Raw genomic sequence first — 20,228 nt, forward strand, 5'->3', positions numbered from 1 at the left:
AACGTTAAGCACAGTGCCACCCCACTGTAAGGACTCCATTGGTATAAAAGCATTCCAGAACTGTGCTGTGCTAACATTTAAATAAAACACTTCCTCATTACTGCTTTGAATCAAACAGGCACCTGGACTCTGAGCAGTTACTCTGGGCAGGATTCACCTCATCTAAATTTAGCCATGTAACCTTAGTGTGTCATTTAGGCTGCCAATGGTTGGCAGAGAGAGATGAGTCTCCCAGGGGAAAATTTGTTCCTAATAGCTCTTAAGGATGAAGTGGATTGGCCTCTCCAGTGAATACAGAAGCCTCAACAACAATGTACTGAGACTTCGTTCCCAAATTTTAGATGGCTTAAAGTAAGATAAGGTGAATGCTACAATTAATACTTAGTATTGCAGACTTGGCTGAGTTCTTGCAAATTAGGCCATAAACTCGAGAGCCAGAATTATGCCTTGTCATTTGATATGTTCAGCTGCATGTACAGAAATACTATTAATGCTTATTACAGTAACAAAGCAGGATTGGACCCAGATGAGTGATGTTAGTCAACTCCTGCAGAAGTTCATGGAAGAACTCGAGGGAACTGTACCATACATGGTATTTTTGGGTTGAGAGCAAAGTACACACAGGCTAAGGAGCTTTTTTCACTTGAGGTTTGGAGAATTATTTGGAAACTAGGGAAGTTATACACAGTTCAGAATGACAGTAACAGAAAAGTGAGTTGGACTTGGATATCCACAGTCTTCCCTTTTATCAGTTTGGTTTTCATTTTGATAGGCCAAATGTGAGTGTCTTAATTGTGTTGTCTAGTCACAGTCGCCCTTCATTCTCTAGCTCATCTTCTCACGTTTCTGCTCTCTGGTGCTCAGGTCAAATTTTCAAAGTTCAGGACAGCAAGTGATGTCAGCCAAATTTAAATGAATATACTTACATAGACAGTAAAAGGATAATACTACTATGTGCACTGAATTTTTCAGGGAAGATGGGAATCGAACTGGGAGCCTACTGGGAAGAAGTCTGGAAGTTCTTTGTGTGTACTGTTTAATCACAGGGCATGCAGGTTTCCTTTGGTAAATAGTTCCTACAGAATTCCTTTCAGCAACAAGGTTTCAGGTCCTGGACTGAATTTCTGGTCAGAACAAGTGTCGTGTTCAGGGGGAACCGTTGTTTTTCCTACAAATAATTTTAATTCCTGCATAAGCAAGAAAGGAAGGAGCTATTTAGTGTGCTTATGATGGTATTCAGCACTTGGGCTGCAGAACATGGAGATTTAAATCCCTGGTTTGAGTGAAAGAAAGGGACTTTGCCACAGTTTGCAATTTCAGGTGTGTGAGTAACAGCCAACCTGTCATTTACTTACAAATACGCTCACTCTCATATACACACTAATATTAAACAGTCTCATTTTCATTGTGATGCTGCAAAATCCAAAACAAATACCAAAATCCTGGCATTGTTTTGGAAAAACCTATTTTCTGACCAGCGAGAAGGAAGAAACCAAATAGTGGTGAGGACAGTTGAAGAACAGGATGGCAGAGCAGTACAGGAGCTCACGCTTAGGGCCGCTGTTTTGGCTTCAGCCTTACCCGAGCTGCCTGACTTGCTGCTCTAGCAGAAGGACCCATGGCAATATTCATACTGCTGGATGACTGGGTGTCACTGGTGTTACCTCCATCTGCAGCTGAGAGCCCAGAAATCACCAAAGCACTTGAAAAACTTCTCTTGCCGAACAGCAGGCTGAGAGTTGAGCTGGTGGAAGAGGCCAGACTGGACCTGAGCATTGCTGCTGCTCGGTCCTGCACAGTCAGCTGGCCAGCAACAGGAACAGCAGGGGACTGGGAAAACACAGATGTTGCTGAATTGTGGAATGACAGCTGACTACTAGAAAGCCTTTGGGCAATTTCGTGAGCAGATGTAGATGTTTGGATGAAAGGCTGGCGGCTTTCTACAATTGGTCCAGAGTGACTTGAAGCTGGAGGCCTTTGGTTTAAAGCAGTGTGTGCCTGGACAGACTGACTCCTGGGTTTTCTCCTGCCTGTAAAAGAAAGATTAATATAGTTAAGTAAGGGGCATTCTGATGAACTCCATGCTATTGACAGTGACCCATGTGTACATATTACCACTAGTTTACCACCATAAGAATCTCAAGAATAACAGGAGTAACATACTGCCAAATCTATGAATCTTTGTGTTTTCCACTACAGGGGTTCAGAGTTTTGGTCAGAATAGCACTAGTGGTTCTGTACTGCGTCAAAAGAGAGGGAAATAAGACTCCAGGGAAAGTACTCTAATGACGGGCTCACACCTATTCTGCCACATACATTTTAATAAGCTCAGTGAATGATTATGCATAGCTTTGCTGTAGCTGCTCCCTTTTGACAACCACACTAATGCTGAATATCTACCTTAAATGGCTTGGTGTAATTAAATGCAACAATAAAACCAAAAAATTAAAACAATGCCACATTAAAAAGAACTATTCCTGCATATGGGGAGAGAGAATTTGAGAATTCAACCAAGTGGAAGAATACAGCATTCAAGCCATAAGACAGTTTTTAAGACTCTATCTGAGTTCCAAGAGAGATATTTACAGTACACCACAGATTGAAAAGACATGAATGCTTCTAGTTAGGGTAGACTATTGGAGGTCTGAATGAGACCCACATAAGACTCTTGTCCCATTCTGTGAAGCATCTCAATGCAACCACTACTGGGTAGAGAGTAGATTAGCTATGCTATTCTGACACGCCTAGACAAATTCTTCCTGTGCATATACATCCCCATAGTTAACATTTATATCAACACCTTATGTCATTCAGGCAAATGATTTCTGCATTTCTTATGCTAGCATATTTAAATAGCCATAGAATGAAAAATCATAAAATACTGGCCAGTGAACCCACCAGATACCTGCCTGTACCCAGGCGTTCTGCAAATGGCAGGCAGTGGGCTGGCATGTGCCACAGGCCCCAGAAGAGTTTACTGTTTCTGCAGACAGGCTCTAACCCAGGCTTACACAGCAAATACCCCGTCACATGAGTGCCTGCTTGGCATTTTGCTTTCCAGAAAACTCCAAACATTAACACAAGCTGGCATTTTGGTTTCCTAGCTATAGTTGTGGGGGTAAGGAGTTGATGCCAGAAGATCTGTTGAGAGCCATCAACACAGAAACAAGTTTTTCTGGCAGGCATTTCCAGGCTGTTGGGAATATTTTTTTTTTTTGCTTTGGTTTTCCCCAATACTTGAACTCCTCCAAACACTGAATTTTTGCTGGCATAAAGGAATATAAATCTCACACCATCTTCAGCAGTCACATGACTGCTGAATTCGTACAGGTTCAGCAATGCAGAATTTCATATCCAAGCTATTTACAGCATATAGCTGAAATACACTGCTTTACTTCCACAGACCTCCTTTCCAGAGGCTGGTATCATTATCCCCATTTTTCAGATGCTGAAGCAAAGAGAATTTAGGTAACTTGGCATGGAGTCAGATAAGCAGAGCTGGGCTACCCATAACTGGAGCTCTTTAGCTGGACTAAAACCTAGTTGGTTTGGCAAGTATTGAACACTTTCATACCTCATTTACAATGTATCTTTAGTTCTACTTTTATGCTACAACCAATAAAATAGTAATTTTCCTAAGATGGCATGGAAAGCAGTGTTCTCTGTAATAAGAGCCCCAAGATCTCTGCTTGAGAGCGAAAGGACAGATGGACATGGCTCTTGGAAGTGCCTGGACAATGCTTTCAGGCACATGATGTGATTCTTGGGGTGGTCCTGTGCAGAGCCAGCAGCTGGACTTTGATAGTCCTTGTGGATCACTTCCAACTCCAGATATTCTGTGATCCTATGGCTCCTGGGTACCACATTGCCAGTGTCCTCTGCCCTTCACCTGTGATCAACAGGGGGGCCGTGCACTGTGATGGGGGTCTGGCCTGGCTGCCATGCTGGCAGCTGGTCTCTGCAGGGATTCAGGTTCTTCAAACCCTGGGGTTTGGTTTAAGTGCTTTGGTTTCTACATCTGAAGGTTATTTTAATATGTTACATTTTTAAATAAAAAGAACAGACTGGAATTAAGAACAGAGGGGCTGCGGTGTGTTAGTTTGTGCAGGAGCTAACATGGCCCAACATCTGTTTGTGATTTAAACTGCCAAGTTGACCCCTCTCCAAAAGTATTCTATATTCATCCCAAAGGCAGTGGTTACAGCATTGGACAGGAGACCACCCGCATCTACACATAAATAACCCTGTCCCTGAAAACACTTAGGAAAAACAAAGGCTGTTTTATAAACTGCATCATGAAATAAAGACACTTTGGGGGAGAACCCCACACATTTCCAGTGCTCCTGATTTTGGTCGCACTTTTATAAAGGGCTTTCATTGCATATTGCAGACTCAGTGGCACCGGGCTGCAAAACAAAATATGAAATATGAAAAAATTAGATGCACTTGATTCATAGATTATGAGTCTAGAAGGAATTGCTGTGATCATCTAGTCTGCTCTCCTATATAGCATGGGCCACAGAACTTCCTGGAATTAATTCCTGTGTGGTATTATTAATTACTACTGTGATTTTTAAAAATGCATCCAGTATCTCCAGTCATGGAGAATTCACCTTAATCCTTAGTCACTTGTTTCACTGTTTATTTATTCTCTCAGTATTAAAAATGTGCTCTTGATCTCAAATCTGAATTTGTTTAGCTTTGTTATATCCAAGTCTGCTAAAATCGATGGTCTTTAGTCACCTTTCATTGCCCAGGTAAGTACTTACTTACAGACTATGATCAAGGCATCTCTTACAATACCAATTGTTTGAAAGCAATGAATCTTTCACTACAGGACTTATTTCCCAGATCTTTGATCATTTTTTGGCTCTTCTTTGAAGTGCTTCCAAACTAAAAATGTCATTCCTAAATTAGGGCACTGGAACTGTGCGAGGTAGCCCAACACTGTCCTGAACAAAAGTCAGACTGACAGACATGCACTATGCAGATCACCCTAGTCATTCTGGTTTTTAACAGGCATAGCATAAGTTCTTTTCCAGTGCTCTGGTATTGCCTTAGTGTCCTGATGCTTATTGAAGATCGAATACACCTTGCTTTTCAACCACCTCTCTTGAAAACGTTCTTGAATTAGTCACTTGGATTTGCTCAATTAAGCTTTGATAGCCACTATTTCATGTTCTTTGTAGCTGTTAGGATGGATGGAACTGTTTAATGATCAGATCATAGAAATAGATTATCTGCATTTTTCCCAATATAAACCAGAAATTTTTTTTTCATTTCTACAGATTGGCAACTCTACTTTTCTATATAGTGACAGATCAAGACCACTGTTAGGATTTCTTTTGCTTCTTAATACTCTTTAAAAATAAACAGCCACAAACTCACTTTAATCTTTTTGTCCCTAATGGTCCTAGCCAAAACCAACTTCCTTCATTCTCTGTAACCAGTATCTCAGGATTGAATATGGATTTGCATTTGCTATTTTCCACTTCCTTTCATAATGTTGTGCATTTTGTCATTTTACCCAAAACCAGGTTGCTTTTCTTAACCAAGTGTGACTTTCTTGATAGTGGTTTTCTGGGCACCCAATATGTTATTTTAGACAACTCACAATTAACTTACTTTATTGTGCTCAGGATCATTATTTCACAATTAAGTTTGCTACTCTGATTATTGTGGTGTCAAGTTATGAGTATGCACACGGGGATTCCTCTAGCATTAGACTCAATTAAAAGCAGCAGTTATTTTATTCTTGTAATATGATTTATATTCAGGGTAAGATTTTTTCCACTTCTGTCCATTATCTTTAATGATAGGTCAAAATAATCTAATGGGAGACAAAGAAGTGTCATACCCCTCTAGTTCTCTGCTTTAATTTATACAGTACTGCCACAAACTTGTTGAAAGGTAATTTGCTTTACATCACAAGTCCTGATCCCACAGTGGTAGATCTCAGAGTGACTCACTGCCAAACTTAGAATCATAGAATGACTTGAGTTGGATGGGACCTTAAAGATCATCAAGTTCCAAACCCCTTGCCATGGACAAAGACACCTCTCACCAGACCAGTTTGCTGAAAGCCCCATTCTGGCCTTGAATACTTCCAGGAGTAGGACATCCACAACTTCTCTGGGCAACCTGTTCCACTGCCTCACCACCCTTACAGTAAAGATTTTTTTCCTAATATCCAATCTAAACCTACTCTCTGTTTAAAGCCATTCCCCCTTGTCCTGTCACTACATGCCCTTGTAAAAAGTCTCTCTCCATCCTTCTTGTGGGCTTCCTTCAGATACTGGAAGGCCACAGTTAGGTCATCCTGAAGCCTTCCTTCCTCCAGGCTAAACAAACCCAATTCTCTTCACCTTTCCTCACAGGAGAGGTGCTCCCTTCCCTCTGATCATCTTAGTGGACCTCCTGTGGACCTGCTGCAAAGGGTCAATGTCCTTTCTGTACTGGGGACCCCAGAGCTGGATGCAGCACTCCAGGTGAGGTCTCACCAGAGCAGAGGGGCAGAATCACCTCCCTCAATCTTCTGGCCATGTACCTTTTGATGCAGCCCAGGACACAATTGGCTTTCTGGGCTGCAAGTGCACATTGCTGGCTCATGTCCAGCCTCTCATCCACCAGCATCCCCAAATCCTTCTTTGCAGGCTACTCTCAATCTGCCCATCCCCCAGCCCATCTAGGTTCCTCTGACCTAGATGCAGGACCTTGCACTTGGTCTTTTTAAAACTCATGGGATTCCCATGGGCCCACTTCTCAAGCTTGTCCAGGTCTCTCTGGATGGCATCTCGTTCCTCAGGTGCATCAACCACACCAATCAGCTTGGTGTCACCTGCAGATTTGCTGAGGGTGCTCTCGATCTCTCTGTCTGTGTCATTAATAAAGATATTAAATAACACTGGTCCCAGTACAGACCTCTGAGGGACACCACTTGTTACTGATGTCCATTGGGACTGTGAGCCATTGACCACTGCCCTCCAGATGTGACAGTCCAACCAATTCCTTATCCTTACTACTCAACATACATGTACAATGTCAAGGCCAGTAGTTCTACCCTGTGAATATGTCTGAAGTACTTTTGAATCCATTATTTGAGAAGGGCTCAGCTGTTCATTGACAGAATCATTGGCAGCATTTAATTTTCTCTTGGTAACTGCTGTATAGACATAAGAAGCTATTTTCCATTTGTTTGTTCTCTGCATGTGCTGATGAACAGCCAAACCAATTCCTCAAATAAATTGTCACGGTCCTTCCAAGATAATTAAGATTGTTGTATACTTTCATTCTGCTATTCCCAGCCAACAGTAAGCAGAGGTTCAGTGTGATGAGGGTTCCCTGCATCTCTCATGTACACTCTCCCATCTGCATTTCTCGTTCTGGCATTCTTAATGGCACCTGCTAGTCCAAAAATTATACCTAATGGACTTTTGACGGGAAGCTTTGGTGAATCACATTTATCTTACACTGTCCCAGTAAATACCTGGAACAGTATCAGGAAGCCATCTCCTACATGTTCTTGGTCATCGGAAAAGACAAAGCTGTGACAGTTTGAGCCACAATCTCGAACCATGACAAAAGTGCTCTCTTACTGAAATTAGTTTTCCACTGGATTTGAGCATGCCCCTGAGACATCTGCCTATGCAGCCCCTCAGGAGAAAGATACAGAAAAAGCCAAGTAAACTGCACACATACCTGCCCGCTGGTGCACCTCTTGAGACGAAGCTTGTAACTGAGGGGTTCCATCTCTCGTGGGCTGCGAGCTACTGCTCTGGCTTGAATTGCCTGTGGAATGGTTGCCAGATGAAGACCCCCCTCCACTATCCACCTCTTCAACGTTACCTCTCTCGTGGTGAGCTGCTGCATGGCAGTCCTTCCGCATTCTGTTTGCAGGAACACACGCATGGTCAGCCACTTGTTACACGTCAAAATTTGTCACCAGTGTTAGGTGCCCTCAAAAATGTGTAATTGTTCTCTCTTACGCCAGTGCAGTCTTCTGACATTTTATGAGATGACAAAGATGATGTGGTAAGCTTACTTGGAACAAAATTGTATATGACACAAATCAGATCTTTCCCTGTCTGTGCTAAGTGGCTTTGAAATGCTGCAAGACCTTAGGGTTCTTTATCTAATGTTACAGTGGTCTCTAAAGATCAACTTCTGCATGAGGTAACCAAGTAGCAAAGAGAAATGGGCTGGAGGGAGCTCGAAGGGATGAGCTGGGTGGGAAACTAGCATGGTAAGCCAGGAGATTTAATCTTGACATTTTAACACAGGTCTTAGCATGCGAGCTGGCTCCCATAGTCTCTCCGTGGTGCTCTGCCTTTCCTCAGCTCCAGTGACAATAGGGCAGGTGGAGGGAATGAGACAAGGGAGTTACTGCTGTACCAAAAGTGCATGTAGGAACAATGTGGCAGGTACTGATCATGCATGCTTAGGGGAAGTCAGGCAGTTTTGGTTGATAGCAAGTATGTTTTCAGATGTGTTTTGGTTAAGAACAATGACTAGGGGATGATTATATATGCTGCCAAAGCTTTGGAGCATAACCCACCAGCATATTTACTCGTGTTCTGACATGTCAGAGTTACAGAAAAGATACCCTTATTTAGAAGGCATAAACAGTAAAATTCCAAGGAAAAAGGGAAATGTCTGTAGTGCTAAGTGATTTGAATGAATCTTGCTGAATGTGTAGAAAGCTTTGCCATGAATGAGTTAATGAATTTTCTTTCTGCTCTATCTGCAGTACAATTTTGTTACATTTTCAGTTATTTGCAAATAATTTTTTGCTTATAGATAACAGTACAGAATTACTCTCTTTTAACAGAAAATACAGTGAAACCACGACCACAGGGTCTCTATTGGCATAGCCAAAATTTAACACCTACCTTAACCATTTGGATTTGAACCACTTTTTAATGTTGTCCAAACTGACAGGTCCCCCCCAAATGTTCCTCAGTTGGCTGTGTGTCCCAAGGTACGAGGTGGTTAAAGGGGAAACATACATTGGATATCCCAGTGGCTGATCACATGAAGAATTAATTAAGTTCCGCAAGACCTGTTTATTGTTCTGGATGCTTCCTCTCTCTGGGTTACGATTGCGTAAGAAAATCAGTTCCTGCTGCTGCCCAGCCCAAAGCCCTCTGACGCACTCCTTGTTGACCTACAGGCAGGTTAAAAACATGCGGATCATGGGAAAACATTTGCTACTTAAGATGCAGAACTACAGCATCCAGCTAGCATGGCAGTGGCTGCGTGTGCAAACACCTCATGTCTTTGCACCAACAGCTTTTATGAAGGTTTGCAGCTACTCCCTGCTAAAGCCTGGAATTTCAGGTACACAAACAGGTAGGTGCAAAATGGATGTCAACTGAAGAGAACTTTTTCAGCCTCCAGTCCCTACTCCGATAACTACAATTGACTTCTCCTTTTGACCACATGACTCAGAAATAATATTAGTTACCACAGCCCTAAATTACTGCAATATTAAAAAGATGTTAGATGTTGTACCTTGATCACCTTGAAACTCAGGTAGCTTTTGTGGAGCATGATAACTTTATATTCATCTGCTCCTTCATCTACCACATGTCTCAGGGTCAGCAGCTCCTCTCGGTTGGAGAGCACAGCGCTGCGCCAGGCTGGGTCCCCTTCGTGACAGATCACAACCTTTTCCTCAAAGGATTGGATTGCTTCATACAAAACTGCTGGGTCCTCGTACTCATCTGGGCAGGTGAACTGGTCCTGGTAGTACAGGAAAAAGTATCACAAAGTCAGGTATATCTGTGAACACACAGAAACTATTAACAATAAACAAAACCCTGTTTTTCAAACAGTTGCCAGCTGACCCCCCCGGTGACTTGCCATTTGATAGCGTGTGTCTTTTGGCAGGTGGAGCAATTAATTTAACAGTAATATAGAAAGATATGATTTTTGCCTTATTGTAACCTGTTCTGGTCTCATGTCTCCACTGGACAAAAACACTTGGAGAATGCCAGCTTACCCACTTTTTTTTATGAAGTGCAAAACCATGGGCGACAGAACTTTTGGGTAACCTGGAGGGAGACTGGAATCATTGGGGCATTCCACAGTTCTTGTGGAAATCCTTGTTTTTATTCACAAAATCCATGAACAATAGCTGGGACTGGGAATCCATTAACAGATACCACAGTATTGTAACTTCAGCTGTCCCGCAGCACCACGGCCAGCGAAAAATTATTGTGTCAAAGTATCAGATCAGAATTCACAGCAGTTCAGTAACATTCAGAACAATTATAAATATAATTCATTATAAAGGCATATGATACTAAATCATAACATGCCAGAGCAAGAATAAAATCAACTCCATATTCTATAGGGCCTGACCTGAAATTAGCAATGAAATCAGCTATGAAATCAGTATAATCAATGTATTTCCTTTCAATTTAGAAACCATATTTATAGTATCTGTGCAAGTAAAACATAACAAGACTGTCAGTTTTGTTTTGATAAAAAATGCAGGGTCAAGATCTCTTAAATGAATGGTTTCAAATGGGCAGCTAGGGGATACAGAAAAGAAGATCAAGTGAATGCAAAATAAATGCCAAGGTTTTCCATCTTGGTGAAGGTGTTTCTCAGAAAAGGCAACAAGTACTCCATTTCTCTCCTTTCCCTCCCCGCCTTCCTTTGGACAGTTGCTAAGGTTTCCTGCATTTTCCTAAGAAAACAGATACAATAGTAAAGTTCAAATAAATAAGTAAATAAATAAATATGCTACCTGGTGTAGCTTCAGCGACATTCGGATTGCAGGGGCAACAACCTTATGCAAGAGATCCATGTCTGCAAAGACCCACTCATCTTTTGCTGCTATCCGAAAGTCTCCTTTGAACAGTGCATGGAGCCCATAAAGAAAAGAGTCCAAGCTGTGAGAGAAAGGCAGCAGTCATTCCCAGAAGTCATTCCCATCTCACCAAACAGGATCTCTCAGCCCCAGCCACATGCTGACTTGTGCAGTGGCCGGTGACCCTCTGGCAAAGGGTGAAAGCTTGTGGTGGTCATAAAGCATCACATATTTCTAATGAAAAAGCATTCCCTGGGGTAGGTGGTTTTCCTTCTGCTTGTGCTGTAAACGCAGCCACGAAATGGATGTGGCACCTAGAAAGAAAGATGGCCTCAGGATGGGTGACTGAGTCACAGGGTGCCTCAGGGCACTGCTTCTTTGCAGCTGTGCCAAAGAGACCAGGTCAAAGAGTGCCAGCTGCACTCTCTGTGCAGGCAGCACAAGCTGCTTCCTTATTTGAAAGTTTATTGATAAGTTCTGTTAGCAGTTCTTGTAAGGTGAAAAATCATGATTTAAAAAAAAGCTGTAAAAAATATTTTCAGCAAGACTTTGCCGTGAAACTGAAACCTAAAAGTGAATATTAAAGCAGATGTACTGAGAATACAGTTTCAGGAACTGCAGCAAACCAGGTGAGAGCACAAATCAAGCAACACGCGTTTCATACTGAAACAACGAACCCTAAAGCAAATATGCACTGTTTCTTTTTTCCAGTCTAAGAAATGAGATGTAACTAGTTCTGCCAGACCTTGGATGATGGTTTGCCTGGACCTGAGACTTAAGCATGAAGTAAAAATTGAAGTAGTTGTTAGAAAATGGTTGCATGAGGGCTTTGTGAAGGGAAACATCAGCCTTCAGCTCCAGTCTGCATCCCAAATTATGAGCTTCCCATGCCACCACCACAGCCACTTGTATAATGCCTGTAGCAGGGCTGCTGACCTAATGCTGCTCTGAAGAAGTGATCTCAAAATAGAGGAAAACAGACCCATCTGTTAAAAACAGGAATCTCTTGCAAACCCACAGGACATAGTTTCATCTACCTGCCAAGATTTTAGTCAGTCTTACAACAGTTGCTTTTTTAGATTGTAAAGGCTCTGAGGAGAAGCTGCATTAAGATGTTAGTGGTTTTCATTACTGCCCAGCCATTCTCTTGAGAACACATAATCTTTCTACATAATTGAGCTTTCTTATTTTAGAATAAGAAAAAAATCTTTTAAATGTTTTCCCTGAAAGGGAGAAGAGAGATTGGGAGAATGCTTGGTCTATCTTCAGCTCAAAGGTATTCTTATTTTGCTCTTGGTGGGTGGCATGTTTTAGAAATTAAAATGGAAATATATATGTTGTTACCAGAAAAACAGCTGGATACTGGTTTTCTCTGCAAAAGCACCATGTAATACAAATCAACTAATCAGACCAAGGCCAGGGAGGAAGGCAGGGCTGCTGTTGCTGCTGGGAACATGAGGAGTACAGGGAAGCTCCTGTGAATTCTTAAACTGATTTGCATTTATTAGTACCAAGTTACATATTAAAACATGCCTATACTATACGAGACAGGCACTTACACTCAGATCTCCAAAACATTCGAGCACTGATTTCAGTGGGAGTTATTATGTGTCTTCGAGGACTGGGTCCTGATCCCCACTGACTTTCAATCAATCATCTCCACAGTTCAGAAAATGATAATATATTCAAATCCTGCTTAATAACTAGGAAAGCCCCAGAATAAACCATTAAGGGGGAGGGAGGAAATGGTGAATGCAGCTATTGTGGTGAAATATGTGACTATCATCTCCTTTGAAAAGGCTAGACATCAGGAAGGGTCCTTTCACTTGCCTACCCGCTAACCAACATCAGCATACACAGCTCAATTCTTGCCTGGAAAAATATTTCTGTACCTAAATATTCTTCCCAGGATGAAACTGTAAAAACTACCCTGAATTCTGCACCTAATGATGATCTATAGTATAGTATTTTCCCCATATAACCATCCCTGTATTTGGTCTGAAAAGTTGGCTGGGAGGATGGGAGGAGCAGGCAAGAGAGAGAACTGATTTTTACATCATTAGAGGCTCTCAGCACCAAATCTGAACACCAGAGCAGACAAAGAGTTTGCATTCACATCTAAGTGTCTTACAGGCATCAGCACATGCTAAACAGGCTGGTGTGAACAGCAGTATGTGCTGAAAGCACAGCCAGGACTAGGACAGCTGTGTGAACTGCAGCTGAGCATCAGCAGAGGGAGCAGAGGGAAGCACGTACAGCTCTCACTGGGCTTAGTTAGGGGAGGCTCATCCATTTCTCATCCCTCTGCATAATAAGGTCTCTACCCAGCATTTTTAAGAACAAACATGACTGCTACAAGGAGCAAATCAGTGGTAGGCTGAGAGTCAATTATTTAATGTATCATATTTTCCACCAGAGCAGTCTGGAAGAGATTGCTGTATTCACAAAACCATGGACATCTTTTATTCTCCTGCCAATCGTAATGAGGCTTTTGGGTACATTCTGCCTATAATGTGACACTATCTCAAGCCATTACTTCTGTAACACGCAGCTCTTAATCCATATAAGATACAGTTCTCATTATTCTTCCCATTGTTAAGCTCTCTCCTGAAGACAGTAATGAGATTATAACAAATCTGTAAAGTCAACTGCTTTGATCTCAGGCCTGACTCAAGGTTGTTGCTGCCGTCTTGGCCCACTTTTAACATAGCTCAGTTAGTAATCTGCTGCAGTTACAGGCTCGTTCAAAATATTTTAAAAACTAGTTAAGGTAAAATCACATGTCAGAGAAACAACATTAATCTGTAAGAGACACAACTACTATTTCTGGCAACATTTCTAACCCTCTGAGCTAACAACCTGAAAAGCTGCTGTCACAACTGTGAGCTATTTTAGAACAACACTAGTAGGTGCGTGGGAACCGTCGGCCCCTTGAACGTGCAGAAGAGAGGGGATTAAGCAGTGCCACAAATACCAGAGGGAGGGCAACAGTGCCAAAGCAAATACTCCCTCCTACTGCATGCCTTACACTGCTCCAAGATCTGAAACTATAAGCATTTAATATAATCCTGAAAACAGTATGGATGAAGACTAATGAGCTGATGAATATCTCTGTGTGTATTTTGCACATCAAACCCCATCCTCTGTAGACCTTCTCCGATGTTAACTGTAGGTTTATTTAAGGAATAAAGAAACATGCATGTCTGAGAGCTAGCAATGACCTGAATGTTGCAGTTCACCTGAAATATTTTTAGTGATAGCCCTTCTAATTTGATATTTTAGATGACAGTGGTTGTGAGCTGAGACTCAAACTTTTATTCCCTCTTGCCCTGCTCACCTCTGGCAGGCATCAAGCTGCACCATCTGCTTGAACTCCTACTAGCAGTGCAGCATCACCAGCAACATTGTGGCACCATGTCCCATGCCCTCTATATCTTTCTCTCCCCTCAGATGCTGGGCAGTGCAATGGGATGCCCAAATGAGAAGGAGCAAGTGGGGGGAACTGTTTCCTTGGGCTTCAGCATAAGCAGTGGTTCCTCCAGGCAGAGGCATTCCTTGGAATGACTCTTTGTCCACCCTGAGTGGTAAGACCCAGAGAGAGCTAAGGGAACCTAAGCAGCCAGGCTTGGTAATGTTGGAAGTATCTGATGAGAGATTTTTATATTTTCCCAAATTTGAAAGGTATACTAAACATTTATTTACTAGTAGATTTTGTGTCCGAATAGAATTATTCTGTAATTTTTTTACAAATACACACCTAAACATATCACTCATATTTGAATAAACAAATGGTAATGTCATGTCATTCTTCAAATTGCATTTTGTGCAAGATGCCTTCAAATGACAGTTTAAAAGAGCAAATGATTTGCATAGCAATGTTCTGCCTTCTTAATGAATGCATTTATTGTGTAATCTAGTGGTAATGTTAGGTTTCTACTGACATTTACATGAACAGGTACACTGAATAATTATTTACATACATTATATAAGAGCATTTAAAATCTTGGTTTACACAGTGACATTTACTGATTAATAGATTAGACAAAATCATGTGTAAATGAGTGCAAATTGGTAGTTTACATACACAGTGTAAACTTGACTCTCAATTCTGCAGTGCACAGCTCAGTGTAACATTACCCTTCCTTTACTATTTCTGCACAGCAGTTGGATGACTGTCACTCCTCCAAGACACAGCAAGGACCTGACTTAGTCCAGAGAAAGTTTCCTACTACCTGCATAGTCATCCCTGAGAATGAAATATGAACTGCAGAGCACTGATTCTTGGCTAGTTTGCTCACACTGAACACCTGAAAAGCTTCATACAATGAAGAGGAGAAGAGTGCACCACCTATCTGGCCATTACTCAAACTCTAGCGATGCTTTGCAGACAGAACATGCTTTGCACACAGAGTTAATAGAAAGTCCTGACATGATGATCGAGGTAATTTCTCAGTGCTTACCAGAGTAATCTACATCTGCATTTTTGCAATCCAGCATTCAGGTATGACAAAGTGTGTGTTAGGAGCCTTGACCTCTGACAAAATGGGCCAGCTCCCAACAGCCATAGATTCATAGAATGGCCTATTTTGGAAGGGACCTTAAAGATCATCTAGTTCCAACTCCCATACATGCAGTACATCCCCCTCATGCACACAGCTGGCTTTGGGTCTGCCTGCTCTGACCATTCCCGCAGAAAAATAAACCCTCTTCAGCACCAGCAGGCTCCAAAAAGGTCCCCAAAATATCTTGACACCTTTTTAAGGAAGACTGTGAACCATCACCTAAGGAATGGTTCTTCCAGCTTTTGAGGACCTTAAGTACTTCTCCACCATCTGACTGAATGCAGACCTGCAGCAGCCTGGGAGCTGAGGCGAGGACCAGCAATAATGCTCACAATTACCCTTGGTGAGAGTTGCTGTATCTCTGTCAAACACAGGGAGTGGGCAGGGAGACCTAACTTCAGTGCCTGAAGCTAATTCTCGGGAGCATCTCCTTCTGGCCTCATCAGTTGCACATGTTGGACAAAGTGTCCTACCCCTGGCACACTGTATAATTGTATTCCTATCAGAGTCCCACTGACTTACTGCTTCATGGTGTTTAAACCACTTGTGAAGAACTGTATGAAGCAATAAACACAGTAAGTAGGGTTAGAACTTCCCTCCATGCTTAAGTGACTGTATTTGGGGGATTTCTGTTGATAAAGGTCTTGATGTCAGGGGTAGCACACCCACCTTGCTCCTTAGTTAATAATTTCTACTAAATTGGTTTTGTATAGATATATACATTCTCTAAGTCAAGAATAAATGTATTTCACCAAGCTAAAGTCATGTTTTGTAGCTGCAGCAATTTATAACTTCAATTGTGCTACTCAGATTCCTTTTCTATTTCTCCAAATCTTTCTTACAGTGGAAACGTATTAAAGGTAATTTAACCAGGTGGGGAAGTGACACAGTTTTTCCACAGTGAAACTTTTCTAAGGGAAAGCTTTTGTGAAGTAGCACTGAAAAAGATACTGACAGAAGGTTCCACTTAATCCCTTTTATGTCACAAAATACATTTTAAAAATACAATGATTCAGTACTGCCCTGGAGCACTTGTTTAATAAAAAGAAAACCAGGACTTAATTAAAGATAGAGGATTATATAGAATAGATTCAGAAAAAGAGGGACAGAGCTGTTCACCTCCTATGACTACCCCATTTTTTGCCTTTCTACAGACCTTTCTCCTCAAGAAAAATATTTTTAAGTATGGAGTGTCAACTCACCAAAAGATAGGAACTAATTTGGTTTATTGGTAATTTGCCAGATTTTCAAAAGACATGGTATAACTGCCTCCTTATTGTTAAAATCTTTACAGAACACTTAGCAAATAATTATCCTCAACATTCATACTTTCCACGTTAAGCTTTGGAAAATCTGATTTATTATCCCTTTGCATTATCTGCTAATCATGTAAGCCAATACAAATAGGTGACATTTTTATTGTATCTGTACTAGTGCCAAAATATTGTAATGAAGATTTAAAGATCCAGTGGAAAGTACATGCAATGGGATGGCAGTTTGAGGAAGGTTTTGTGATATTTTTAGATGCATTTCTAATATCTCTGTGACCTATCTATTGCATACCCTGATGAAAAATTACTTTAATCTTTTCTCAAACAAAAATCCTAAATGCACATAAACTTTTCCCCAACTCTAAAATCTGGATCATCAAGGAAAAAAAAAAGGACAGTTTTAGAAATATCAGTGACTTACTAAACATCACACTGATTTGAGTGAATTGAAATGAAGGGAGAGGAAATGCAACCCAGAAGAAAACTACTACAGGAAGGGAATGTGCAAGGACTAGTAGAAAAGACACAACAAAAGGCACTTCAGAAAACAGAAATCAGCAGCACACCAAGAAATAAGCCACGTGGACCACAAACATTTTGTGTGACTCACTGAAAGAGGAAGACATAAAACAAAATGTTACATATGTCTCAACAGATAACAAAGCTAGAATGAATATTTAAAAGGACTGTTTTATCTTATAACAAAATGCATTCAAAATCACACATGCTGTCTTTGTTTGCTTGTTAGTAAGACAAATCCTCTCTAAGGAGCACATTGATAGAGGTCTAGGTAGCTTTGCTCGCAGTTCTGTGCCAACATAGCAAGGTCACTTAGAAACTGTGTTTATTCAACTTCTCTATGGTTACTAAACTCCTGTGAACACAAGGAGTTCAAATAAATCTAATAAAAATCTAAAATTAGGTGAGAAGTTAAACTTCATGAAAATTAGGATTATTACCTTGATAAAATGCCTTATCTATAGAACAGCGTAAATTGTACTGTATAAAACCCAAAAAACTCATAAGTCCTAGTGAAAATGGAAAAATCCCTAAGGAAAATAAAAGATGAAGAAGATATTCAGAAACAATCTTAACCAAACATATTTTAATTAACCAGACTTCCTAGGGAGAAGTGCTTTGAATCAGTGAACAAATGAGTAAGGTAGACTGTGAACAGACAAAGCTGTAGTCTCAGGAGATCCAAGGTTCTGCCTTCCTTAGTTGCCAGAATGAAGTGGCAAATGAACAGGAATACCACCCTAAGGAATACAGAACCCTTATGGATTTATTATTATTTAGCTAGCTAACAGTTTTTTATATATATATACATAAAATAGTTCCTCTTCTGGAAGTATCTTCCTTTTACTGGAATGCTGGAGGAAGCCAGCATTCCAATAGCCAGGCATGAGTGAACACAAGCAATAACCATTGGTACCCATTCTTTCAATGAAAAATTCTGCTTTGGCCTGTGAAATAAAGACTGGTATTAGCTATTTAGCCAACTACAAAGTAAAAGATGATCAGGAACGGCAGAAAACAAAGTATTTTTTGGAGGAATGAGACTTTACTTTGATCTATTATTCTCTTGAGATTCCATATCACGTGAAAAAAGACAAACAGGTCTTTGTTTTAGCATGAGGATAAAGGATTCCTAAAAATTACCTGATGGCCATATTGTGAGATGCAGTTCCCAAAGCTCTTCGACCCAATATACACAAGGCAAAGGAAAGCGTCACTAGAGGAGAATCTTCATCACTGTCCAGGTGCTACAAAATTTTAAGGTTAGCATGTTACTCTAAATGAAAATACCATCTTTTAAAGCACCACAATACTACAAATGGTAACACACATAAAATCTGCATGTAGCTGGACCTACTCACAAAAACATTCTTTGCAATTAAACAGAACAAGAAGGAAGATCATCACCATTAGAGACTTTCTGCAAAATACAACCTTATTTTGCCCACTGGCTAGAAACAGAACATTTTGTTCTCCAGTGGTGAGATCCCAAGGAAGTGCATCTTTGAGGGGGTGGGTATTTTTTTGTGGTGTTTTTTGTTTGGTTCCACTCCTCCCCGACATGACATTCTAAAACACAGGAGGTTCCTTATTGTTGAGACACACTGCAATTGGAGACAGCCAAAACTCTTTTCATGGGATACAGTTCCTATGAAACCCCGCCACAGATTCCAGAAGAACAACCTATCTACAAAAGTTTGGAGGCACACACTTTTCTTGAATAACAATATCTATCTAAATTGTATACCATTGATGACACTGACATCACATTTTAACAAGCAGTCAAAATATGTCATTTACATTTACTAGCTCAGGAGAGTTTCTTTTACTGAAATTTTCATAAAGAAAACTTTGCAATCAAGCAGGAAGAAAAAACTGAAACAACCCCTCATGCACGTTAATTTTCAGGAGGATATGGATTATTATTTCAGGTCATGCAATGAATGATTTCTTATAGCTTTCTTTGACTTTAAAATTGAAAACAATTATAATGGAGAATGTAGCTCCTTCTAGAAAATACATTGATTTTCAGGGTTATGTATACAGTGAAGTTGTTTTTTTTCATCTCATTTCCTACATGAACTTTACCTCTCTATAGTCAGTGAATTAAAAAACAGAGGTAAAAGATGTAAAAAAAAAAGTGTGTGTGTGCATCAGTGCAGGCATTCATTTGCCTTTTTAAGTCTAACTTACATGTTTCAAGTCTATTGGCATCCCTAAGTCTGTTATGTATTTGAAAGTTTCAGCAACAGAACAAGTGAAAAGGTATCATTTAACAGTGCTTTCCCTGCACTGTGCAATTCTTTGTGTGTCAGAACTCGGGAGATGAGACACAGAGATGAGAAAAAAAAGAGGTGAAATGTACCCAGTAGGAGGAAATGGCAGGGAAGGGCTCAGATGACAATCCGGTGAAAACAATACCAATATAATGATAGGCAGAGGAACTGGTGGAATGGTATTTGGCATTAGAGACATGAGAAGGAACCAAAGTGGAAAAAAAAACATTCAGTGATGTTGCAAGAAACATTCAGTGATATTATACCAGCTGAGGTCAGTGGTAGCAAACGGGATGTGCAGTCTGTGATCCTGAGCGAAAAACACACCAATGTAGTGCCTGGTGGCCAGGAAAGATACACCTCTCCATTTTTGCCATTATCAGCATTAATCAGAAAATTAGATTGAGGCAATATGCTTGTTTGAAACTGTATTCTCCCCCTGGGCTATTTTGAGTATTCCATGGAAATACAGTAGTGCATTTCTGACAAATGACTGCTGACATCAGTAATCTTAGTGGCTCAAAGCATGCAAATGCACAGCTGTAAATCTGCCTCTGACCTTCGAGAGCTGTGAGGCAGTTCCACATGGTTTTGTGGCGTGGTTCACATTTGTTATGAGCTCTCAGAGGTGACCTATGCTAGCAGTGAGTTTGCCATGTACTTCCCTATCTTTCTATAACTGTACCCAAATATAAGCAAATGTTCGAAAAGGATACACAGACATCACAAATGTTTGGCAAATGTACCCAATCACTGGCAACACTGAAGAAACAGTAATTCTCTA

General features: G+C 40.8%; 1 protein-coding gene across 1 annotated transcript in view; it reads right to left on the reverse strand.

Moving 5' to 3' along the window:
• The window catches only part of PCNX2 (pecanex 2), a 156,485-nt gene that overhangs the window by 2,087 nt on the left and 134,170 nt on the right, over positions 1 to 20,228 (reverse strand). The window contains exons 28-33 of the mRNA XM_025895643.2: positions 18,312 to 18,415; positions 10,754 to 10,898; positions 9,511 to 9,741; positions 8,889 to 9,163; positions 7,699 to 7,886; positions 1,582 to 2,030 (exon numbers count right to left, since the gene is read on the reverse strand). Of these exons, the coding sequence (XP_025751428.2) occupies positions 1,582 to 2,030; positions 7,699 to 7,886; positions 8,889 to 9,163; positions 9,511 to 9,741; positions 10,754 to 10,898; positions 18,312 to 18,415 (1,392 nt within the window). The remainder of the gene's footprint in view (positions 1 to 1,581; positions 2,031 to 7,698; positions 7,887 to 8,888; positions 9,164 to 9,510; positions 9,742 to 10,753; positions 10,899 to 18,311; positions 18,416 to 20,228) is intronic.

The sequence above is a fragment of the Manacus vitellinus genome, unplaced genomic scaffold (genome assembly GCF_001715985.3).
Source record: "Manacus vitellinus isolate BGI_N305 unplaced genomic scaffold, ASM171598v3 scaffold_37_pilon, whole genome shotgun sequence".
Lineage (NCBI taxonomy): Eukaryota > Metazoa > Chordata > Aves > Passeriformes > Pipridae > Manacus > Manacus vitellinus.